At 34.7% G+C, this 27,761-nt stretch overlaps 1 protein-coding gene across 20 annotated transcripts in view; it reads right to left on the bottom strand.

Annotated features, from left to right (window-relative positions):
• Positions 1-27,761, bottom strand: part of CDC42BPA (CDC42 binding protein kinase alpha) — a 309,540-nt gene that overhangs the window by 113,296 nt on the left and 168,483 nt on the right. For all 20 annotated transcript variants that reach the window (XM_082612490.1, XM_082612482.1, XM_082612485.1 and 17 more), the window contains exons 11-12: positions 17,017-17,139; positions 5,153-5,286 (exon numbers count right to left, since the gene is read on the bottom strand). In XM_082612490.1, coding sequence (XP_082468616.1) covers positions 5,153-5,286; positions 17,017-17,139 — 257 coding nt within the window. The remainder of the gene's footprint in view (positions 1-5,152; positions 5,287-17,016; positions 17,140-27,761) is intronic.

Below are 27,761 nucleotides of genomic sequence, written 5' to 3'. Positions count from 1 at the left end.
AAATAATATGAAGAAAGAAGAAGAGGTTATCACTACAAATCTAGGAGAAATCAAAAAAGGTGAAAGGATGCAATGAAAAATTTTATGCCAGTAAATTTTTCAACTTAAGATATGAACAAATTCCTATAAAAATAAATTTAGCAAAACTGTTTCAAGAAGAAATAGAATGCCTGAATAGTCCTATAACAATTAAAGTAACTAAACCAATAGCTAACAAAAATTCCCCATCCCCCCAAGTGGGAAAAAATCTCCAGACTCAGATGGTTTTACAGATGATTCCTCCAATGTGTTTCAAGGAACAAAACATTCTTCTTATACAAACTTCTCTAGAGAACAGAAAAAGAGGCAGTGCTACTCAGCTAACTCTATAAGACCAGTATAATCTTGATACCAAAGGGGACCAAAAAAAAAAAGAGAGAGAGAGAGAAAGAGAGAGAGAGAAAAAAAGCCCATCTCATTGAAGAAAACAAATAAAAAATCCTAAAAAAACCCAAAGACATTAGCAAATCAGGTCAGTGATATATAAAGTGGGTAAACATGAACTCTGGAACTCAACTCCCTGTGTTGAAATTCCAGTTCCCCCACTTTCTAGCCCTATGATCTTGAGCAAATGTACCTAACTTCTCTGTGTGGGATCTCACCATTTATAAAATAAAAACACTACTACTGCTGCTGCTGCTGCTGCTGCTACTAATACTTAAATTACAGGGTTCTTTAAAAGATTACATGAGCTAATAAATGTAATGCACTTAAAACAGTACTATTAGAACAGATGCAACATAACTGTTACCTATATTATCATATTAATATTTAGGAGGCAATACACGGGCAATTCAGTTTTAACCCAGAAAAGTAAAAATGGTTTAATGTTAGAAAAAGTTTATAAATGTAAGTCATCAAACCAATTTATTTTTATTTATTTTTGGCTGAGCTGGGTCTCTGTTGCTGCGCCCGGGCTTCCTCTAGTTGAAGCGAGTCGGGGCTACTCTTCATTGAGGTGCATGGGCTTCTCATTGCGGTGGCTTCTCTTGTTGTGGAGCACGGGCTTCAGTAGTTGTGGCTCATGGGCTCTAGAGCACAGGCTCAGCAGTTGTGGCTCACGGGCTTAGTTGCTCCGCGGCATGTGGGATCTTCCCGGGCCAGGGCTCGAACCTGTGTCCACTGCATTGGCAGGCGGATTCTTAACCACTGCGCCACCACAGAAGCCCCAAACCAATTTATTAAAGGAGAACAATCATATAATTCCATCAATAGATATTAACAAATTTCTAGAAATTTGTTGCAATACTGTGCAAAAAAAGCACATTTAATACAGTCAATACCCATTTTTGATAAAAATGATTAGCAAAATAGGAATAGAAGATAATTTTCTTAACCTGATAAAAAGTATTTACCAAAACCTTACAGAAAACATTATTATTTTCTTAGAAATCAGGAATAAGATAGGGATGCCTGCTATCATCACTTCTATTGAATGTTGTATTTGAGGTCCTAGCTTATACAGTAAGACAAGGAAAGAAAGAAAAGTAAAAAAAAAAAAAAAAAAAAAAAAAAAAATCAAAAGACAAAGAAAAAACCTGTCATTATTTCATAAAACCTTAAAGAATCTCAAATATATTATTACAATTAATAAGAGTTTAGAAATGTTGCTAGAACAGAATCCGTAAGAAAGTATAATTTTAAAGGTACCATTTAAAATATGAAAACTTACAATCATAAATTTAAGGAAAGGCAAACAAGACCTGTATAGAATTTTATGGAGAAACATTTTAAAATACTTTAACGATACAGAGTGATATACCATGTTTGTGGATAAAAAGACTGTGGGACTGCAGAGAAAATAATTTTATGTTTTTGTACAGTTAGACCTTTCTAAGCAAATTTTACTGAAACTTGGAACATGGGTTAAAAGCAAGCCTCGTAAAGTAATTTATGACTAATTTAGATATGTAGTGAGAAAACTCGAAAGAGATTTAACTCCTGGACTTATGTGTTTACATTTCAAGGAGGGTTGGAGAGAGAGATAAGAGCCTGTATCAAGGAGATAATCTCTTTATAGAGCTGGAGACTTGGACACATCTTTCCACCAGAGTGACTTATTTATATTCCAAAGGGTCCTAGATCCTTCTCTTTAGGTTTCCAAGGAGACCCGCAGAAAGGTGGGTAGAGATAGAGGGGAAGCAGGAAGCATCTGCCTCTCTCCTCTATGTAAACACCCCGATTCACTATTTCAGGGCTCTTTCTCTACCATACAGTGTCCATATGTGTAGGGTTGTATCCAACCAGCTCTCATTGTGTTGCCCTAAAGGGTAAGAACAGGCATACAGGAAAGCCACCTGGTTTACGTTTTGTTTTGCTTTTCTGAATGTAAATCGTAATAATCTTTCCTTGCTCTTGAAATCTTGTGTGCATTTAGAATGATATTAATAAACATGGATAAGAACGTAAAGACTCAATGTTATAATGATGTCAATTCTCTTGAAATTGCTCTATGGATTTAATGCAATTTTAATCAAAATCCCATCATAGTTTTCAAGGAACAGAGAGTTGAGATATAAACCCATGCATAAATGGAAATTTAATATATGACAGAGGTGGCACTGCACATCACTAAGGGAAGGAGGGCCTATTTAGTAAATGAACAACTGGCTAGCCATATGGGAAAAAGTGAAATTGGATCCTTATCTCATATGATACACAAAAACAAATTTCTGATGCACTAAAAATTTAAATATGAAAACCAAACATAAAAACTTCAAGATAAAAATTTAGGAGAATTGTTTTTTACCTTAGATTTCTTACATAAGCCAGCAAATGCAATAATCATAAAAATAAAGATTGATGAATTTGACTACATTAAGACTAAAAACTTTTGTTAGTCAAAAGCTCCCATAAACAAGATGAAAAGACAAGCCACTACCTGGGAGATATCTGTAACATACATAATCGATAAAAGATTAGCATGTCCAGAAAATTCTTACCAACCAATAAGGAAAAGACAAACAACCCAACAGAAAAATGTATAAAGTATATTAAGAAGCATTTCACAAAAGAAGAAATATAAATGATAAATGGACATGTGTGAGGATACTCAGTCTCATTAGTAATTAGAGAATGCAGATTAAGACCATTCTAAAACATCATTTTAGACCTAAAATGTCAACTTAGATTAGGTTGGCCAAAAATAATATCTAGTAATATGAAGTACTGTTGAATATAAAAACTCCTGTACACTACTAGTAGGAGTATAAATTGGTAGAAGCAGTGGAAAATGATTTGACATCATCATAAAGAATACAATATTTCCATTGCATATGACCCAATTATTCTATTCGTGTGTGTGTGTGTGTGTGTGTGTGTGTGTGTGTGTGTGTGTCTGGATAAATGTTCAAGAATCATCATAGCAGCATCATGTATAATAGCTATTAATTATAAGCAACCTAAATGTCTGCAAACAAAAAATTAGATATGTAAATTGTGGGTGCTGACATAACGGTGTATTTTATAGCAACTAAATGAATGATCAACAGCTATATAGACAAATCTTAGAAACAACGTTGAGTGAAAAAAGCAAATTGCAAAAGATCGCATATACAATTTTACAAAGCTCAAAAAAAGCCAACACTAATATACTATTTAGAGATACACTAATATGTGATAAAAAATTTTTAAGTAAGGGAATGATTAACATAAAATTCAGAACAGTGATTACCATTGTCAGGGAAGTGATGAGAAAGGAATAGGAAATGACTACCCAGGGCTATGTCACAAAATAGGTAACGCTCTATTTCTTAAGTTGGATGTTTGGTTCATTTTATTATTTGCGTCAAAACTTATATAATGTTACATTTATTTCTTATATGCATCAAATGAAAAAAATCTTGAAAAGAATATCTGCTGCCTGTAGGGTATCAGGCAAATCATTTAAAATTCTTTATCAATATGATGTGTTTCATTTCAGCACTACCCTCTTCTCAAAATATACTGAAAGGATTTTTAATATTAAAACTTATTAAAAATTGGCCAAGTACCTGTTACTATAAATCTAGATATCAGATGCTTATCCTTATTATGTTAACCAAGTTTGGCTGAGTAATCCTACCTTTAAATACATAATAGTAATTATTAATATAATATTATTAAAACAAATAGGATGTCTGTTATAAATTCCAAATATTATTAAATTGACCATGAATATAAGTGAATCTATACAAAACATTGCTTGAAAGTGCATCAAGAAAAAAGTAAAAATATACTAATCTAATTCACTTTGACCTTCATAGCTTTCTCTGTTAATCTTTTTGATTAGCTTCATCAGCAAAAGGTTATTTGTTTTATTTTTAATTACCTCCATTTCTTTATGGGCAGCAAGACTTAAAAGTCTTCCCCAGAAGGACTTCATCTGTTTTATCAATGAATTATACACAACATCATTGAATACAATTTATACTATGCCATAAACCACTCATTTCTTTTTTGCATTGGCTAGTATTAATTCCAACATTCTAAAATTTGTTAATGAAAGGCAAAGTACACACAGCATATCATTTATATAAAGTATTTTTCTCTAGTGCTCGAATATTATATATCCTATTGGACTGTGTTACTGTGTCCTAGCTATTAATAAATTTTGTTGATGTTTATAGTAATATTTACATGTTCACAAAGTTCTTATGAAAGTAACTTCAGCTTATTCATCCATGCTTTGAAAGATAAACTGACATCTAAAAAAATGATTAAAGAAATTTTCTATCATAATCTTTAAAGAATGTTCATATTAGCAAGTCACAATGAAAATATGCCTGTATTTTTCATTTTTCCATAGACACTAAACAGATTTTTACTATTCTCTCACTTCTTCATAATATTTCTTTTTCAATAACATTTACTTTTAATCAAGTCCTTTGATTATTAACTCTCCAAAAGAACAAAAGATTCTGAACTTTGAAGCCTCGAAAATTTAGAAGTTTCTTCATAACTAGCCATTCATCAAATGTCATACACCAAAATAATTCTTAAATTTTTAAAACATCTTTTTACAGACAAAGTATACTATATATTATTGTAATTCTTCATGAATGCTTTCAGTATACAAGTTAAACAAGATTAAGAATTCAGAAAAGGCTTTAACAATCTATCTATGTATTTTTACCTTATTTAATTCTTCCCTTTCTTGTTGTAATGTTTTGATTTGTTTTTCATAAGCCTTGATTTGTCTAAAAGCATCATCTAGTTCTCGCCTCACAGAATTAGCTTCTTCAAGTTGCTGTTCCAAGTGACTTGATTCTAAAAACAGGAAACAATGTTTCTTTTACTATTTGCATAAAAATAAATACTCAAAACCAAGGTTTAAAGCAACTAAATTTTAAAAATAAAGTATTTTGATATTGGTATTCAGCTTATCAACACCACATGCCACTGACTCATGAAAATTAAGTGCTTATCAGTTCACTGTAAAGATGGTGAATAGGTAATGCCAGGATGAAGAACAAATTTTAAGTGCAAAGTTTTTGCACAGAATTTATGTGCAAAAATGCCTTCATATCTATTAGAAAAAAAAGACCATAATTCCAAAAAACAGTATCTTCAGAACCAATTAAAAACTTAAAACTAACAGAAAAGAACACGACCAATCAAACAAAATAGATAAGTTTTCCTCTACTGTTAGTTAGCATTCTTCTGCTGATATTACTCAAATTATTGTATGATGGTTTTGCTTCTAACATTGTGGTTCCAGATCTCCCCGCCTGGTTTCACTAGTGGTGATCTGAAGAATAAACTCTGATTTCTAAAAGCAAATATTTGAAATAGGCTCAGGGAGTTGAGTAACTTGCCTAAGGTCACATTGCTAAATGAGTATCAGAGCTAACTACAGCCCACCAGTCTTACATCAACCTCTCCAACTTAAAAAGTAATGTAATCAAGTGATGTTTAACATTATAAGTTCAGAAGAGTTATTATAAAATAAAATAAAATTATTAATCTTAACATATGCTTAAATAAAATTTAATAAATTGATATGAAATATCCCTGGCATCAAAAGTAAATTAGCAAATTAAAGAATTGAAGCCAGTGTAAACAGAGAAATTTAAACACATTCATTGTTAATTTTGTTCTGGATATTTTCTATTTTTTACAGCCTTGTTACTCTGAGTGTCATCCCGAGAGAAGTAGCATTAGCATCCTCTGGGAGCTTGTCAGAAATGCAGAATCTCAGGCCCCACCCCAGACCTAATGAATCAGAATCTATATTTTAACAAGATCCCCAGATGGCTCATTCGCAAATTAAAGGCAGGGAACAAATGCACAGAGCATTGCACACTGTTGAGTTTGATGCTTTCAATAAATGAAGATGTGTTTATAATACGTTAGTTCTATTGAAAAGAGCGTTTCATTTGTATAGACAAGTCCTGTAGTCAAGAAGTAACTTAAATGTATCCATGTATTACACACTAACTGGTTCTAGATTCCTTAAATAAAATAATTTACTAATATTCAGTGTCCTAAACTTACAGATTTATTAAAAGCTTATTTATATTAGGTATTAGTTTCTAGCAATTTTGAAAATATCTGCAAAGTTGCATTTGATTAGTTTTCATTTTGTCTTAACAGTATGTATTAAGTGTTTTCCTTGAAGAACAATAAAAAATATCAATGGATGTTTAATCTTAAGGATCACAGGGTATTTAGTCTTATATTCAGAAAATTACATTTTATCTTTTTCTCAAATTTCAGCATTTCATGTGGGAATTTTTCTGTTTATACTAATTTCTTTTAAACATCTTAAAATTTTTTTTGTTGTTATTTTAACTTTTCAGCATTTTTAGGATTTCAATGATTTGTAAAGTAGGTATAATTTAGTTTGTTATTTCTAATAACTTGGAGTCAAAATTTAGTATGTGACACAGCTGATTTCTATAATTTCTGGGGTCATTTTAATCAAATTTTATGGCTAAAGTATATCAATCTAGAGTAGTAAGTAACATGGTACATTTAGTAATGCCTTCTGAGAGTGCTCACTTCCTTTCTTCTACTTTGAAAAGTTCTTCCCTAGCATGTTAAAATTTTTTGCAAATTATTGAGTCATCCATTTATCTAAACTGCTCTGTTAGAAACAAAAAAGTATCAATATTTCATAAAATGTCTGCATCATATAAAGTTTACAGCAAAATGTATTAAATGTGATAGCTTCAACAGTCTTTAAGAATGCTTTTATTGTTTTTATTTCAATATAGGTTAAATTTTAGTTTTATCCCAGCCATTTCATGTTGGCAGCTTTGCCATGGAGTTGTTAAGTAGATAATACAAAATACATGTCAGATTTTCATGACTCATATTTCAGACACTTTAAAAATGCCTAAAAGACTCAAAATATTAATTTAAACAACAGCAACAGGTAAATTATGAGAAGTACATGAGGAAATGTACTGGATAAAGAAGTTGGAGAAGACAAACCCAGCCAATTACTTTAAAAACCCTCTAATATGGAGAAAAGTAGAGCATTTGTAATTTGGAATACACAGAATTTTGTATACCCCAAAGATAAAAACCCCAAATCAAGAAAAATTCAGAACGTATTGAACTTTGGCCAACTACTATAAAATGGCTCAGGCAGAAGAGCCTTCACTTTCACTACAACAAATAGCAAATTCGATTAAAATTTTGAAAGAAATCCTCAAAGACTATCAAAAATATCTATTAAATATATGGCAACATGACTAGCCAAAACATTTAGATGAAGTTATTAAAAACTATTTTAGTGATTAAATTGAAAAGCAGTACTAGGGAAGTGAGGTTAGCTCACAGCAACAAAATTAACTCACTGCTGCTAGTAGAATCCTGAAACTCAAGCTGTAAGTAATAAGGATTTAATGAGGGCACAATACACAGGAATTTTCTTTGCACTGTGTGGTATATAAGAGAAATATAAAATACGGTCTCTGTCTTGAAGGAGATAGGAAGACAAGAGTAACACTCTTTAAATCATAAAGGAGAAAATCAAATACAAATTGTGTGGCAGGTTATATGGATGATATAGGAATTAAGAGAAGGGCATGACTAAAGTGGCACTCACAGCGGAACACTGATAAACTACAGAGGGACTGAGGCTGGAGTCAGAAGGAGGCTGACAGAACAATCAAAGCACCTCTCTCTCTGATACACAAGAGCAGTGTCACAGCTTTTCCATTATGGTCTTATTTCTCAAATAACCCATAACTCTTCTGATGTGAAGAGATTTTACTTCTAACCATGATGAAAGAAAACAGATTTCCCTACTATCTTCCCCTCCATTCACTATTTTTCTCCTTTACTTACATACTGTAGAACAGTATGTGTGTGTGTTTGTGTGTGTGAGAGAGAGAAAGAGACAAGAGACAGAAAGAGAGAGAAAGGGGACAGAGGGAGACAGAGAAAGGGTGGTTGTAGTGTAGAGTTGGAGGGACACAGACAGTACACAGAGGTGCAAACCATAACACTTGAGGCACTGTATGGCAATTCCTAAAAAATTAAACACAGAATTACCATATAATTCAGAAATTCCACTTCTTATTATATACCCAAAAGAAGAGAAAGCAGGGACTTGAACAAATATTTGTACAGTCATATTCACAGCAGCATTGTTATTCACAATAAACAAAAGGTGGAAGCAACCCAAGAGTCCAGTTATAAATAAATGTATAAACAAAATATGGTATATACATACTGAGGAATATTGTATTAAGGTAGGAAATTCTGACACATGCTATAACATGGATGAACCTTGAATACACTATGCTAAGCAAAGTAAGTCAGTCACAAAAGGACAAATATTTTATGATTCCATTTATATGAGGTTCCTAGAGTAGTCAGATTCTAAGAAACAGAAAGTAGCATGGTGGATGCCAGGGACTAGTGGGTGGGAGGAATACGAGTTATTGTTTAATGGGTAAAGTAGAGATGGATGGTGGAGACGGTTGCACAGCATTGTGAATGTGCTTAACGTCACTGAACTGTACATTGGAAAAGGGTTAAAATGATCATTTTTATATTATGTATTTTTATCACAATAAAAAAGATTAAAAAATGAATTAATGAATGATATTGAGGAGATGGAATAAAATCTAGAGTATCACTGGGACTAACACATGATCAAGAAAACAGTGCTTGGGAAGGAAGAATACTAAAAAGAGGGATATAGCCTTTCTTACAACATTATTTTCACTGATTCTATTCCACCTCTGGGAAATGATAAAAACTCATGAGTAGAGTAATCCTATAAGCACTGACTTTAGGGAGAAGGTAGGAATAAAGTAAAGGAAGGGCATTTCAACCAATAATTTAATGGTAATCAATTTCCCCAATTAGGGTGACGCCAGGGACCATTTATTTGTATGTAAGGGATGTGAGCGTGTTGGGGATTGCCTGTAAAGACACAATGTAGGAAGATACATTAGGAAGTGGTCAGAGATTTCCAAGAGGGAGGTTTCATTTAGTCGTTCATTCACTCATTCATCAACAAATACTGATTTAGGGGTTTTTATGTGCCAAGCATCATTGTAGGCACTTCGATATATCAATGAATAAAATACTCAAAGTCCCTGTTTTCAAGGAGCTTATAGTCTAGTGGTAAGGCAAGGGAAGTAAAGCAACATACAAATTTTAAAAATGTGTCAGTGGTGAAAAGTTTTATAGAGAAGTAGAAACTTACCAGGTGAAGAGTGTTTCCAGCAAACAAACAAGCAAAAAGAAAGAAAGAAACAAATAGATGTTTAGATGGATGGATGGATGGATGGACAGATAGATGGATGAAAAAAATGAATGAAATGGGGGTGAAGAACAAGAAGACTACATAAAAAACCAACAACCAAATATGTGTAAAACCTGGAGGTGATTAGGTGAAACTAAAAGTAGTTCACCATGGCTGGGATCAGTGCATGGAGTAATAACAAAAGACAAACCTAGAAAGGAAAATACATGCAAGATAATGAAGGACCCTGTAATTAGAATTGAGAAATTTTAATCTTATCCCAGAGGCAATGGGGATCCTCTGAAAACATTTAAGTATGTATGTTGAAGCTGTGATGGGATCAGATTTATATTTTAAAAGCTGGACATTATACGTAAAATAAACTAAGAAGTCTGAAATTGGAAAGAAAAAGGATGACTGGCCAGGGACAATGGAATCTGACACAGTGTGTCAGGAACGTTGAAACTACACAGTGTTAACTTCCCTGGGTTTTCTTTTTGGTCCTTATTTCACAGACTTAGAGCTGAAGAAGCCAGCAACCCAGAAATGCCAACAGAAGCAGAAAACAAAAGCTTGAACAAAAGGCTACTCTTTCTAGCCAAAGAACCAAGAAGGGGGCAAACTAGCAAGACAGAAAAGTTTTAGAAAATAACCACTCTGCTCAAGTTAAACACCACAGAAAACACTGTGGCCTGATGACCACCTGTGTCAGCGAAAGACAAGTGCGGAACTAGCTTTACAATCACATGAGGTTTTAATGAAGTGCCCAAACACACCACAAGGGTAATTAGAGAAGGGGGGCCAGGATTTTCAACCCCCTTGGCTGGTAACAAGCCCCTTCCCACACACAGTGTCAGTGGAGACCACATGGGGAACCAGGACTTCCATCTCCACCCAGCATTAATGAGGATCTCCCCCTTCTCCCCATTGGGGTGGTATCAGAAAAGAGTAAGAACTTTCACCATTGCCCAGCAGTAATAAGGCCACCCCTGCCACAGTGTCAGTGGAAACCAGTCAGGGGGATGGAACTCCCATTCCTTTCCAAGAATAACAAGGAGCCCTTCCTTGGGTGTCAAGGGAGGTCAAGTGGGGAAACTGGATTTCTACCTCAGCCTGGCAGTAAGGAGATGGCAATCCCCTTCCCACTGCTGGAATGGTGTCAGGAAAAACCAGCTAAAATGGAAGGTTTAAATAAGATCCAGAGTCATTCATCAAAAATCACTCATCCTACCAAGAACTAGAAAAATCTCAACTTGAATGAGAAAAGAAAATCAATAGATGCTGACACCAAAATAACAGAGATGTCAGAATAATCTGACAAGATATTAACACAGCTATAATAAAAATGCTTCAATGAGCAATTATAAACATATTTGAAACAAATGAATAAATAGAAGACCTGAGCAAAGATACAGAAAGTCTCAGCAAAGAAATGGAAGATTAGTGAAGAACAAAATGGGAATTTTATAAATTAACAAAATAAAAATATTGGTAGATAGATTCAGCAGCACAAAGGAGGGATCAGAGGGATCACTGAACTGGAAGGTATAACAATAGAAATTAACCAATCTGAATAACAGGAAAGAAAAAACAGAATGGAAACAAAAATGAACAGAGCCTCAGGGACTTGTGTGATGATTTACAAAAGATCTTACACTCGCATCATCAGAGTCCCAGCAGGAGAAGAGAAAGTAGGCAGGTCTGTAAAAGTACTAGAAAAATAGGGTCTAAAAAAATTCCACAATATGGCCAAGACACATAGACCTACAGATTCAATAAGATGAACAAACACCAAACATAATAAACCCAGAGAAATCCATGCCAAAACACACCATTAAACATTAGAATACTAAAGAAAAAACTTGCAAGCAGCCAGAGAAAACTTCTTGCGTAAGGGGAAAAAATACTCAGAATGGCAGTGAATTTAACCTCAGAAAACATGAAGCTTAAAGGAAGCAGCACAGTATTTTTCAGATGCTAAAACAAAAGAATTATCAGTCCAGGCTCCTATGCCCAGCAAAATATTCTTTAGGAATAAAGGGAAAATCAGGACATTCTCAGATGAAGAAAAATGAAGAGAATTTGTTGGTAGCAGACCTACCTTTTAAAAATGGCTAAAGTAAGTTCTCTAAACACAAAGCAAACAATAAAACAAGGAACTCAGTAATATCAGGAAGGAAGAAAGAGCATCATGTAAAAATATGGGTAAATAGAATAGAATTTTCCCCCCTTAAGCTTTCTAAATTATACTTCATGGTTTAAGGAAACACTATAACCTTGTCTGATATGCTTCTAAAACATCTGAAGAGGAAATAATTGAAACAATTACATAATAAACAGGAAGAATAAACAATTGCCATCAACATAAAATAGACTGTTATATTTTATGTATGCCTCACAGTAACCACAAAGCAAAAACCTTCAGTAGATACACAAAAGAGAAGGAAATCAAAGCACTACTATGGAAAATCATCAATTCACAAATGAAGTCAGTAAGAGAGGAAGAAAGGAACAAAGGAACTATAAAACAGGCAGAAAACAATAAGATGACATTAGTAAATCCGTACCTACTCAATAATTATTTTAAATATAAATGGATTAAATTTTCCAATAAAGACCTCAAGTGGCTGAATGGATTAAAAAAAAACGATACCCAATTACATGCTGCCTATAAGACTCACTTCAGCTTTAAGGACACACATAGGCTCAAAATTAAGGGATGGAAAAAGACATTCCATACAAATGGAAATCAAAACAGAATAAGGGTAGCTACACTTTTATCAGACAAAAGAGAGGTTAAGTCAAAAATAATAACAAGAGACAAAAAAAAGTTTATTATATAATAATAAAGGGGTCAATTCATCAAGAGGATATAACAATTAAAAATTTTTATGACCCCAACACTGTAGTGCCTAAATATATTAAGTAAACACAACATATCTGAAGGGAGAAATAGACAACAACACAATAATAGTAAGGGACTTCAATATTCTACTTTCAACAATGGATACATTATCTAGACAGAAAATTGATAAGGAAACATTGGACATAACCTATACTTCAGACCAGATGGATCTAACAGATATATACAAAACATTCCATCCAACAGCAGCACAATATACATTCTTCTCAAACACACAAGGAACATTCTTCAGGATACATCAAGTTAGGTTACAAAACAAGTCTTAACAAATTTAGAAAGAATGAAATCATACCAAGGATCTTTTCCAACCACAAAGGTATAACACTAAAAAACCAATAAAGGGAAAGACTGGAAAAATTCACAGAAATGTGGAAATTAACACATTAGTAACCAGTGGGTCAAAAAGAAATTAAAAGGGAAATTTCAAAAAATCTTGAAACAAACGAAAATGGAAAAAATATACCAAAACTTTTGGAATGCAGCAAAAGCAGTTCTAAGAAGGAAGTTCATGGCAATAAACACCTATGGTAAACAAAAGAAAAAACAAAAGAAAAAAAACCTCAGACACCTAACTTTACACTTCAAGCAACTAAAAAAAAAAAAGAATAAGGATATTTATATCAATCCTTCTCAAACTCTTTCAAAAAATAAAAGAGGGAATACTCTCAAACTCATTTTATGAGGCCAGCATTACTCTGATACCACAGCCAAAAGCAAAAATCAACAAATGGGACTACATCAAACTAAAAAGCTTCTGCACAGCAGAGGAAACCATAAACAAAATTAAAAAGCAACATATGGAAAGGGAGAAAATGTTTGCAAATCAACAAATATTTGACAAGATGTTGGTGAAAGTTAATAAAGGGAAGTCTCACTAAAATGGAGTTGGGAGGCCAGAAGGGGGAACTCTCACACAGTATCTCTCTTCATCAATTACAGGAAGAACTGTCAATTACAGACACCAAGAATGGAAAAACCAATTACAGGCCCCAACAGGAAAGACAGTACATCACAACTCCTATAAGAAATCAACTACCCCAGGAACTAAGCCAATGAGAAACCATCTTCACCCTGAACTCTCACTTTTCTCCAAAGGACTTTCATTCAAAACAACCTTTCCCAACTTCCTCATTTTTCTCTATAAAATGTTCCTCACTTTGTTTGTTAAACTTGCCTATGATTTTTGCCATGGCTTGCTTGTCCCAAACTGCAATCTCTGCTATTCCCAAATAAACCCATTTTTTTCTGGTAAAATAACTGACTTTTACTTTTAAGATCAACAAGTTGATACAGAAAATGTACAAAGAACTCATAAACTCAATGGCAAAGAAACAAACAATCCTATCAAAAAATGGGCAGAGGAGCTGAATAGACATTTTTCTAAAGAAGACATATAAATGGCCAACATGAAAAGGTGCTCAACATCACTAATTATCAAGGAAATGTAGATCAAAACCACAATGAAACATTATCTTGTACCTGTTAAAATAGTTTTCATCCAAAAGATAAGAAATAAAAAGTGTTGGCAAAGATGTGGTAAAAAGGGAACCCTTGTGTACTATTAGTGAGAATGTAAATTGGTGCAGCTACTATGGAAAACAGTATGGAGAGTCCTCAAAAAATTAAAAATAGAACTACCATATGATCCAGCAATTCCACTTCTGGAATTGTATATATACAAGAGAGTACTTTTCAGCCACAAAAATAAATCTTGCCATATGTGACAATATGGATTGGACCTTGAGGGCACTGTGCTAAGTGAAATAAATCAGATAGAGAAAGACAAATACAGTAAGATCTCATTTACATGTGGAATCTAAAACAAAAAACAACAATAACAACAAACTGAACTCAGATACAGAGAAGATTGGTGGTTGCAAGAGACGGGGGTGCAGGGTGGGTTAAAGGAGGAAAGATGGTCAAAAGGTACAAACTTCCAGTTATATAATAAATAAATACTGGGGATGTAATATACAACGTGGTGCTATTATTACAGTTAATAATACTGTATTGTATATTTGAAAGTTGCTAAGAGAATAGATCTTACAAGTCCTCATCACGAGAAAAAAGAATTTATGACTATAGTGGTGATGGAAGTTAACTAATCTTACTAAGGTGACTATTTCACAATATATACAAATATTGAATCATTATGTTGTACACCTGAAACTAAGATAATGTTACGTGTCAATCATATCTCATTAAAAAAACAAAAAACAAAAGAAGAAAACAAACTAAAAACCCAGGCAAAGGCAGTACAAAAAAAAAAAGAAAAAGAAAAATACAACAAAGACCAGTATCTCTCATGTATACATATTAAAAAACCCTGAACAAAACAGTGGAAATAGAATATATAAAAATAATTATACACCATGACCAAGCATGTGCATATTCCAATGATTCAATATTTCAAAATCAACCAATTTAATCCACCATATTAACAGGTTAACTAAAGAAAAGAAATCACACATGTTCTTATCAATCAGTGCAGAAAAAATATTTGACAAAATTCAAACCCATTCATGATAAAACCCTTAGAAACACAGAAATAGAGGAGAGCTTCTAAATTGATGAGAGTATCTATAAAAGGCCTACAGCTAATATTACAATTAAAGGTGAAAGACTTAATACTTTCCCCCTAAGATAGGAAAGAAAACCAGGATGTCTGTTCTCAACACTCTTCTTCAACGAAGTACTGCAAGTTCTAGCCAGTGAAATAAGGAAAAAAAAACCCCAAACATCCAGATCAGAAAGGGCAAAAGAAAATTGTTCCTATTTGCAGATGCATGATGGTCAGCACAGAAAATCCCAAGGAATCTTAAAAACAAACAAACAAAACAAAAAACCAAAAATCCTTCCTAGAACATATAAGTGAGATAGACTTATGTAAATAGGTTTTTCCAAATCCATATCACTTCTTTGAAGTGATATGGATCACTAAGCATCCTAGTTGTGTCTTGTGTCTCACTGCTTTTTTAGTGCCAAAAAACTCAAATACATTCAGTGCCACTGATAATGTAGTGTTGATATCAAAGCAAAGTAAATGATTCTACTTATCGTATTCCTAATCTAACTTAGTTTTAAAAAGATAAAGCTACAGAAATTTGATAAAGAAATGTTTATTAGGAGGACAGCCACTTAAAAAAATAGAACAGCATAAATTATGCTCAACTTTAAAATCTCCATGTACCTTAATATTGCATTTTAAATAATCCTTTTTGTAAAAGACACTGGGTCAGATCCTTCTTTTCTTCACTTATTTTGGCCTAAAACTACTTTTCTAGAGAGGTCTGACTATTCTAGCTAAAACAGTACCTTCTCTCTCTCTCTCCCCTTACACTTACTGAGATCATGTGATGCCTCTAAACCCTGCAGAAGGCTCCCAGTTCACTCACAGAACAAACCAAAGACCTAACAGTCAGTAGGATTCCACTGATCAGGCAATGAGCCCTCTCCACCTGTTTATTTCTCTACCCTCATGTCCATCCATTCCACCTGCTTGCTCATTCTGCTCTAGCCTTGCTGTCCTTTTATGTTTTATTTGAACTCACGGGGCATATTTTGACAGTAGAGCCTTTGCACTGGCTGATCTGTCTGCTTGTAACATGTGTTTCCCATTTAACTGCATGGCTAGGCCCCTTAACTCCTTCAATATTTTTCTCACATGGATCACACTATTTAAAATTATAAAACACCCTATCTTATACTTTTGACCCATTCTCCTTATTCTTTTCTATTTTTAAACACTTATCACCTTCTAACATACTGTATCATTTACAAAGTTACATAGTTATTGTTTAATGTCTGTTGTTTGCCCTCCACCCCAGCAAGGACAAAGATTTTTATCATTTTGTTTAGTACTGCATCCCAAGAGCATAAAACAACACCTAGTACATAGTAGCTACTCAATAAATATTTGTTGAATGAATGGAATAAATGAATGAATGGATATAACAGGCATATCAACAATTCAAAATTAATTTTAATTAACCTACACTGAAAAATGAACTACTTATATAAATGCTTTGCCAGACAAATATCCCAAATGAATAGGTCCTCCAAAAAGTCATCTTTTTTCACTTAATTCTGGGTTAGGTGCTCCTCCTGTGTACTCTCTATGTACCTATGTTTATTTTTCTCTGGCCTTTTCACATGTACTGCAAAAAACTATTTGTTTATCTTTTTCCAAGACCAAAACATGAGCTCCTTGAGAGCAGAACCATTCTTATTTGCTTTTCCCTCACTGGCACATAGCTCACATCATGTAACACATAACATAACAGGTACTCAATAAATGTTTTGTGCATGAATAAAACATTTAAAAATATCTACTAAACAGAATTAATAATGAATCACAGAAATTTACCTCTTAGTTGTTTCCTTAGTTTTTCAATTTCTTCTTTTAAGTTTTTGATTTCTAAATCTTTACTTGCTGTTAGTGGACCATCAGCAGTTGAATACTGCAGAGCCTGGACAGTCTGTGTTGACTCTTTAAAAAAAAAAAGAATAAAAGAAAGAATGAAAAATATGCTCATACTTTAAATTTTAAAAACTAAGAGCAATATATTTCTTTCTAGAGAAATCCTTATTTAATTGTACTGATCGAAGCATATACCTACTGACAAAAGCATGTAAACACATTAAAATTAAACCACAAAACTCCACTGCATGTTGTTAAAATTATATGTAGGAAACAGTCTACCTTCTAATATGTGAGGTTTTCAGTTTTAAATACTGTTGGTACATTCTGCCAGTGAGTCAACTATTCAGCCCCCTTTCATCCTAGCATAAAATGTCATCATGTGATAACCCAAAAACGTATGTCAGATGATGTATGAAAAACTGAGTCTGGTGTATGAAGAGAGGTTTAGAGATGTTAATACAGAATATGTATAAGTGCTGGCCTTCCAAATTTTATATATGAACATTGAGGTCCACCTATTGATGACTTGGCTCATCAACTTAGTTAAAATAGGGATTATTCATTTAACTTGTGGTTCTAATTAGAAGATGCAAGGTACTAAAGAAACATTAAATCTAGTGAAGCTCATTCCCAGATACCATTAAAAGATGTGGAAAAAAAAGAAATGGTCCTAAAACAGTTACTCTGCTAGCTTATAGAGGGACCCCAAATAGTAAATCTCTACCTCTCCATAATTTTTTGTTAGTACAAATCATTACTGACTGCTTTAGATTACTAATATTATTTATATATTGCTTTACATAACTTATATTACTTATATATTTATATTATTTATATATATATTTAAAACTCCAAGGGACTGTGACCTTCAGAGGATGGAGATTTTCTAATTTATCTTCATCATCTGTACAGAGAACAGTATCATGATATTCATATGCATGGTGGTCAATGAATATTTGTTAATTTGAATTAAAGATGTAAGATATACCATATTGTGCATTCAGTCATGATCTTCTACATCCAATAAGTATTTCTTACACATTTTCTTTTTCTTTGGGTTCAAAACATGCTGAAAACTGGTACTTTCTGTATTTATTATTTTTAAAAGAATATCCTTCTTTTTTTTTAAAGACATCTAAGTTGGGAGTAGAAAATGGGGAGAATAAAAATATCCACTGGACATTAGTAGTTTTTTTCCTTCTACACCCCACACACTGCAGGGTATGGAGGTGGGATAGGTATCCTTCCTCCTCTTTGCCACCTCTGTCCTCCCTATAAATCTCAGGTCTGCTAAAATGCCCATTACTTGTTTTTTTTTTTTAACTTTTTATTTTATATTGGAGTATAGTTCATTAACAACATTGTGTTAGTTTCAGGTGTACAACAAAGTGATTCAGTTATACATATACATGTATCTGTTCTTTTTCAAATTCTTTTCCCACTTAGATTTCTACAGAATATGAGGCACAGCTCCCCGTGTAATACAGTTTGGGACTGATATGTACCCACTGTTATATTTAAAATGGATAACCAACAAAGACCTACCGTATAACCCAATACCTGTTTATTACAGTTATCCACTGCCCTTCCTTCCATTACAACTCTTTTTATTATTACTCTTAGTGACTTCAACAACAAAAGAGACGATCTATCCAAATGGCTTCACAGGCACACAAACCCCCTATGCAGACACTGTTGATGCTGTTTACCCAGCAGCTACCCCTCTCTTCCTGCTTGTGCACCAAATTCAGGTATCAGGCTACAGTGTGCTTAGGCAAGGTAGGCTCAGCCAGAAGGAAGACGGTTTCCATCGGTCATGCCAATCTCATTCTCCATTGCTAGGACTGGTTAAGAATTAGGTACATGAACTAGTTAGAATGAATGGTACCTTGAGAGGTCCCATTAAGTGAGACATGTATGAAAGGAAATGAACCTTCCTTTTTTTTTTTTGGTCTTTGGATGTGTGAAGTCATGAAGTCTGGAACTTTGACAGTAATGTGGAATCATGAGGGAAAAGCCAAGAAAATCACAGAGAAGCTAACCCTGATAAGAGCACGGAAACTGTGTACTTCTGATTTCTTAAGTGAGGTAAGAAATCTGTATTATTTAAGAATTCTATTACTTGCCGCCTAAAACAACCTAGCTGGTAGACGTCTCTCCAGCACAACCACCAAATCTATTGGTCATGCCCTAGATCTGTGGCTCTGACCTTACTTAGAAATGTGCATGTGTGCGGGGGTGGGGAGGTGGGGAATGGAGGTTGGGGTGGGCTCCTAGGAGACCGCTACAGACTTTTACTGTCTGGGGACCAAGTAAGCTCAGTATCTTACAGAATGTGAAACAGTCTCTCACATCAAAGAATTACCCTGCCCCAAATGCTTGTAGTTCAGCTACTGAGAAATGCTACTGTACATGCTGTCATTATTAAAACTATATAGCCTCCAACATCTTGATGTCAAATAAATACTCTCTATCTCTTATATTTACAGTTTAACTTACTCTAGGGACCCCTTCAGTAATTTTTCATTCCCACCAAGAGAGCCAATCCACTGTTCCTAACACTATTTCCTTTTCTCTTTTCTTCCTTATCTACCCAGGTTAGATTCCTTGGTCCATCATTACTATTGCTTTGCATACACACCTTGGATTTCTTTGCTCTTCTCTCCTCCACTGTACTTAGCCTAGAAGGCCCCAGTCTTACCTAAATCCTACTCTCCTTCTACTCTGTGCTTTCACCTTAATAGCTGAAAGTGACGGAGGAAAGCCCAACCATTCAAAATTCATGTCTAAATAGTTTGGTGATGCCTGATGCCAACTAAAAATTGGCACTTGCCGTCTGCCTCTAGCAGCCGCTGACCTTCAACACCCCCTGAAAGGAGATCAGGGTGGAGATCAAGAATGAGGCACTCTGTGCTCTGGGAAACACTGGCAGAGCAGGTCTTCAGATAATTTTCAGGACAGATATTTTCAGGACAAAATTTTATGAGCCCAATTCTTGCATCTCCTCACATCTAGAAAAGCACTAAAATCATTAACCATGACATCTGCTCCTCGTGACTAGCAGCCAGCCTCTGCCAAAATGTGTGCTTCACTGCATGTACGCCTCTTCACTAAAATCATATATAATACCTTCCCCCCTACCTCTTCGGAGCAGTTTCTCAGAGCTACCTGAAATGCTGTCTCCCAGGCTATAGTCCTCATTTTACCTCAAATAAAACTTGACTCACAACTCACACATTGTGCATTTTTTTCAATCAACACTGGCAATCCTAAAATATTTCCCTAGTCCATTCACTCTTCTCTCTTCTCTAAACTTACCATTTCACATCTTCTCTTTTTCTTGTCAAAAATCTAATAGGAACAAAACCCCCCAAAATCCCAAAAAACTAACACATTCTCTACCTTCCTTATTCTCAGCTGATGACCCTGCTTTGTATTTGATTTATCATCTGTTTCCTCAAAGTGGAATGTGAGCATTGAGAAGGCAGGTATTTTTTTCTTTTTCTGTTCATTATTATATCCCCAGTCATGTGCAGAACAATTCCTGCCTAACTGGTGCTCAACAAGTAGCTAACAAATAGATGAATCAGCTTAAATGTTAACCTATGCCATTGTATGAAATGAAACAGGTGTTAGTACCAAAAGGCAACGATCTAATATTTTCTGGGTTTGTTTTGGGCAAATGACACCAACTGTATGTAATGACACTCTCTAAGAACAGATTAAAGAATTTAAAACATCAAAAAAAACCTGGGACATAGGAACTTCTCATTCAGAATAGGATGGAGTAGGAAGTAACAGGTCATTGCTCTATCACCCCTGTTGCAAAAAGTAAAAATACACTATATAATTTGAAAAAACCTTATTTTTACAAACATCATGTATCTGGGAAAGCAAAGAGAACTAAGTAAAATAAACCAGAGAGGGATGAGCCATTCTGAGGTGAAAAGGCCATGACAGCTGCCTCTTACCTCAGAATCTTATCCAATTCTGTGAGCACATGAATTGAGGGATAGTACGCTGGGAAAAAAATGACAAATTCTGGAGAATGGGTGGGCTGGTGCAAGAATTTGGAAACTTCAGGATCCCTAAATATGCGGTGGTATCTTCCTCATGGTATATTTGCTGTATCTGGAGACTGCATGGGAAGTTAAGGAGCTTCTAAAAGTCAGACCAAAATCTCCTACAGTATTGAGGTATTTCAGAGATAAAGTCTTGCTAGAGGAAAAGAGCCTATGTCAAACACATGGCCCATCTAGACATTTGCCAAATTTGAAAGTGGCATGGGGTAAGAGTCTGAAGGTCAGAATAAAGCTCTCACAGTTGATAGAGTAAGTCCAAACCAGGTTCCAGCTAGTTTTCCTTCATGACATTTGAAACCAGAAGTAGGCTGAATCTAATTAAAACTGCAATTGTCCTAGTTCAATTCCTGATTGGACCAAAAAAAAGGGGAAACCCTCTCTGGAGTGAAAATAACATAATAACATCATTCTCTATGTTATTTTTATTATGATATTTGTCATACAATAAAAATTGAGACATTTGGAAAAGCAGGAAGGTGTGATCAATAATCAGAAGAAAAAACAGAAACAGAGACACATGCAGATGGTTCAGGTGTTATAATTAGCTGACAAGACTTTAAAATAGATATTATCAATATATTAAAGAAAACATAGGGGAAAAAGGACAAAACAGTGGGATATTTCAATGCAGAACTGAAAACTATATGAATGAATCAAATGATTATTCCTGAACTAAAAGAGACAATACTTGAAATTAAGACTCATTGAATGGGCTTAACGTCAGAACAGATACAGCAGACGACAAGACAAATGAACCTGAAGGCAAGTGAGTAGAGAATATCCAAATTAAGCACAAAAAAACCTAAGAATGGAAGAAACAGGACTGAACATAAAATGAATGTGGGACACAGTCTGAGATATATGTAATTGGAGTCCCAGAAGAAGAAGAGATAGTGAATGGGGCAAAAGAAATATCTACAGAGATGACGCTTAGAACTTTCCAAAATTGATGAAAGATATCAATCAAGATTTCAGAAGCTCAGTGAATCCCCAACAGGATTTTACATTAATACAAAGAAAACTACACCCAGGTAGATCATAGCCAAACTGTTTGAAAGTGAAGTTAAGGAGAAATACTTAAAAGCAACCAGAGGAGAGGAAGAAAAGATACATTCAAGAAACCAAGATTAATAGCTGGCTGGCTTCTCAAATATAATGGAAGTCAGAAAACAATGAAATAATATCTATAGAGCATTGAAAGAAAAAACTGCCAAGCTAGAATTCTAACCCAGCAAATATTCTTCAAAACTGAAGGCAAAATAAAGACATCTCAGGCAAACAAAAATGGAGAGATTTAGTTATAACACACACAATCATAAGAAACACTAAAGGAAGTTTTTCAGACTAAACAAAAATGATTCTGGATGGATACATGGATCACTAGAAAGAAATAAAGAACACAAAAAGAGTAAATTTGTGGGTAAATAAAAAGATATTTTAAAAATTAATGAGTAATAAATATTTAAAGCAAGAATAAAATAAATGTATTGAAAGGTTTATAACACAGATAGAGGTAAACTATAAAACAACAACAACATAAAGGACTGTTATAAGGGTCTTATATTGTTTGTGAAGTGGAAAAATAAAAATTATTTAAAAGACATGTAAAGACCTAATGGGAAAAAAGGGCAAGAACCTACACAAGACTGAATATCCAAATGAACAGTAAATATTACTTATTAGAGAAATATAAATTTAAAATCATAGCAAAACTCCACTATACAGATACCAGATGGCTAAAATTTAAAAAGCTGACAATATCAAGTTCTGATGGGAATACATAGCAAGTGAAACTCATGCATTATTAGTGAAACTATTGATGCAATCACTTTTGAAAACTCTTTGGCAATACTTTCTAAAGCTGAAAATACGCTATCCTATGACCCATAAATCCTACTCCCTAGGTAGATATCCAAGAGAAATAAGTACATATGGCCATCAAGAGAAATATATAACAATATTCACAGAAGCTATGTTTATAATAGTCTATATCTGGAAATAACTCAAATGTTCAACAACAGCTTAGATGATACGGTCTGAATACCTGTGGTCCCCCACCAAATTCATATGTTGAAATTCTAACCCCAAAGATGATGTTATTAGGAGGTGGGGTCTTGGGAGGTGTTTAAGTTACGGTTATAAGGGCGGAGCCCTCATGAATGGGATTAATGCCTTATAAAAGAGAACCCACAGGGATCCCTAGCCCTTTCCACCAGGTGAGGACACAGCAAGAAGGCACTGGCTATGAATCCTCACTTGACCATGTTGGCACTTTGATCTTGGACTTCCAGCCTCCAGAACTGGGAGGAATAAATTTCTGTTGTTTATAAGCCACCCAATCTGTTGTGTTTTTTAAAATAAAAGTCAGGGGCTTCCCTGGTGGCACAGTGGTTGAGAGTCCGCCTGCTGATGCAGGGGACATGGGTTCGCGCCCCGGTCTGGGAAGATCCCACATGCCACGGAGCGGCTAGGCCCGTGAGCCATGGCCACTGAGCCTGCGCGTCCGGAGCCTGTGCTCCGCAACGGGAGAGGCCACAACAGTGAGAGGCCTGCATACCGCGAAAAAAAAAAAAAAATTCAGAACAAACTCAGACATTGGATAAATATTTTTAGTATTTTTATACAATGTAACACTAAACAGCAGTTAAAAGAAAAGGAACTATTGATATTTACACATGGAAAACCATGTTATTAAAAAAACATACAAATGAGAACATACTGTATGAAACCATTTATATGAAGTTCAAAGGTAAAATTAATTAATGCTGAAAAAATTTAGGATAGTGTTTACTTCAGAGTTGTAAGCTACAAACTGGGAAGGAGCATGATGGAACCTTATATTATGCTAGAAATGTTCTATATACTGATTGGGGTGCAAGTTACATAAAAGTATACTAATATAAACATTTATGGGGTTTACAATTTAAAGTAGAGTACTTGCACACTTTACTGTATGCATATCACCATTTAAAAATCAAAACTGAGTGACATCAGTATCATGCCCCTATGGGTCATTCCTTTTTCCTCTCCCTTTGATTTACAACTAATTGGATATCCATAACTGAACAAAATTGCTTCTGCACAGCACACCAGGACACCAGAGATACATCCATATGTGTATCCAAAAGTGGGTAGACCGGACCTCAGAGGAGGCTGCAGATCCAAGGTACCGGCAACAGTGACCTCTGTAGCAGAGGAGGTAGGAAGTGAAAGTGATGAGTGAACGTGCTGGGCTGTGAAGGCTGTGAGGGCTGCAGCTGGAGGGACCCTGTTGCTTTTCAGCAATACCTGGATTTTTGAGGGGGGGGTAGGGGAAGGGTAGGAAGGAAAGAAGGCAAAGAGAAATGAAGGAATGCATTTCCTGCTGTCTGTCCACAGATTTCTGGACTCCTCCACTAAAAAGCCCCAGGTACTAAGCATACACCTCCTACACTCTGCCAACAGTTTTTACCATGCACACACTCCAAACTTTAGTGGAGGGTCATCTCTGGTAAGAGAAACCCAAAATTTGTGCTATAGCGCCACCTTCTGGAAAACAAAAGAAAGGCTTCTGATTGCCAAGCTGCTGAACTTAGAATCAAAGTAAAGCCTTACCTAAATAAGAAAGGTGTTTGCTACTTCAAATGTGATGGCAGAGGCACAGTTCATGAAACACTATGAAAAATCATGGTAACGCAGTATCCCACAAAACGACAATTCTCTAGGCAACCAACTCAAAGACACAGAATATTGCAATCTAACTGATAAAGAATTCAAAATAGTTGTTATGAAGAAATTCAACAAGCTACAAGAAAACTCAGAGAGGCAAGTCAGTGAACTCAAATAAAATTAATGAACAGAAAGAGCAATTTACCAAAGAGATTGAAATTATAAAAAAAGAACAAAACAAAAATTCTGAAGCTGAAGAATTCAAGAAGTCATATGAATAGTGTATTAGAAAGCACTGGAAATAGAACAGATCAGATGGAAGAAAGAATAAGCCATATGGAGGAAAGGAATTTAGAAATGATTCAGGTGGAAGAGGAGAGAGAACTAAGGTTTTTTTTTTTTTTTTAGCGGCACGCGGGCCTCTCTCTGTTGTGTCCTCTCCCATTGCGGAGCACAGGCTCTGGACACGCAGGCTCAGTGGCCATGGCTCACGGGCCCAGCCACTCCGCAGCATGTGGGATCTTCCCAGACCGGGGCACGAACCCGTGTCCCCTGCATTGGCAGGCGGACTCTCAACCACTGCGCCACCAGGGAGGCCCTCTTTTTTTTTTTTTTTTAAGTGAAGAAACCCTACAAGAGCTATCAGACTCCATTTAAAAAGCCAAAATAAGAATAATGGGCTTACCAGAAGGAGAAGAGAGGGAGAAAGAGGCAGAGAGTGTATTTACTGAAATAATAGCTGAGAACTTCCCAAACCTGGGGAAAAAACCGGACATACAAATCTATAAAGCCAGTAGAACACCTTGCTATCTCAATGCAAAGAAAAGATGTTTTCCAGCACACATTATAATGAAACTGTCAAAAGTACAGAGGAAACTACCATAACATTGTAAAGCAACTATACTCCAATTTAAAAAAAAAAGTCAATGCTAAAGAAAGAATTTTAAAGGCAACCAGGGAAAAAAAGAAAGTATCCTACAAAGGAAGCCCCATTAGGCGATAAGCAGATTTCTCAGCATAAAGTCTATAGGCCAGGAGAGAGTGGAATAACATACTCAAAGTATTGAAAGATAAAAGTTGCCAGCCAAGAATACTCTATCTGGCAAAGTTATTCTTCAGATATGAAGGAGAAATAAAGGCTTTTCCAGATAAATAAAAGCTGAGGGAGTTCACCACCACTAGACCTGTCTTGCAAGAAATGCTGAAAGGAGCTCTTCAAGCTAAAACAAAAAGTTGAAAGTACACAAAACTCTGATTAAGGTGATAAATAGACAGTCAGAATTAGAAAATTGTAACTGTATTTTACAATAGTGTGTTAAACAATTATAGCATAAATGTTAAAGAAAAAGAGCATTAAAAATTACTGTACTACAATTTGGTAGCAAATTCACAGCATAAAAAGTGATAATCTGTGACATCAAAAATCTAAAAGGAGATGTAAAAGAATGAAACCTTTATAGGTGAATGAAGATAAGTTGCTATAGGCAGAAAAAGGACTATTTTATCAATTAGATATTTTATGTAAACCTCATGGTAAAGACAGCAAAAATCTAAAGGAGAGACATGAGACATAAAAAAGGGGACAATGAGCAAATCACCATGGAAAATCATCAACTTACAAAGGTAGACAACAAAAAGAAGGAAAAAAAAAAAGAACCAATGGAGATACAAAATAACCTGAAGGCAAAGGACCAATGGCAATACTAAGTCCTTACATACCAATAACCACCCTAAATGTAAATGGATTGAATTCACCAATCAAAAGGCACAGAGTGGATGAAAAAAAAATCAAATGCCAACTATATGCTGCCTACAGGAGACTCATTTCAGCTCTAAAGACAAGTAAGCTCAAAGTGAAGGGATGGAAGATGATATTCCAAGCAGAAACCAAAACAAAGTGGGCGTGGCTATACTTATATCAGACAAAATATACCCAGGCCAAAAACAGTAACAAGAGACAAAGAAGGTCATTATATATAATGATAAAGGGGTCAATAAATCAAGAAGATATAACAATTGTTAATATATATGCTCCAAACACCCGAGCACCGAAATATATTAAGCAAATACTAACAAACCCTAAGAGAGAAATAGACAACAGCAGAATAATAGTAGGGGACATCAATATGCCACTATCAGCAATGGATAAATTGTACAGCCAGAAAATCAATAAGGAAGTGTTGGAATTTAACCATCTTTAGAACAAATAGATTTAACAGACATATACAGAACATTCCTTCCAGCAGCAGCAGAATACACATTCTGCTCAGGTGCACACAGAACATTCCCCAGGATAGATCATATGACAGGACACAAAACATATCTTTACAAACATAATATTGAGATCATACCACAATGGTATGAAAGTAGAAATCAGTAAAGAGAGGAAAGTGAGAAGATCTACAAATATGTGGAAGCTAAATAACATACTTCTGAACAACCAATGGGTGAAAGAAGAAATCAAAAGAGAAAAAATCTCAAATTAAAATGGAAATATGACATATCAAATTTGTGGGATGCAGCAAAAGCAGTTCTGAGAGGAAAGTTTACAGCAATAAAAGCATGTATTAAGAAATTAGAAATATCTCAAATAACCTAACTTTACACCTCAAGGAACTAAAAAAAGAAGAACAAATTAAGCCCAAAGTTAGCAGAAGGAAGGAAATAACAAAGTTCAGGGCAGAAATGAATGCAATAGGACAAGAAAAACTACAGAAAGGATCAACAAAACTAAGCTGTTTTTTTGAAAAGACAAAAGTGACAAAATATCTAGACTAAGAAACAAAGAGAGAAGACTCAAATAAATAAAATTAGAAATGAAAGGGGAGACATTACAAGTGATGCTGTAGAAATATAGATGCTCATAAGAGACTACTATGGACAACTGTATGCCAAGAAATTACATAACCTAGAAGAAACTAACACATTTCTAGAAACACAACCTATCAAGATTGAATC

This window comes from Mesoplodon mirus, assembly GCF_964341445.2.
Source record: "Mesoplodon mirus genome assembly, chromosome: 3".
Lineage (NCBI taxonomy): Eukaryota > Metazoa > Chordata > Mammalia > Artiodactyla > Ziphiidae > Mesoplodon > Mesoplodon mirus.
The sequence above is the reverse complement of the archived record's forward strand: the minus strand, read 5'-3'. Positions and strand labels throughout refer to the sequence as shown.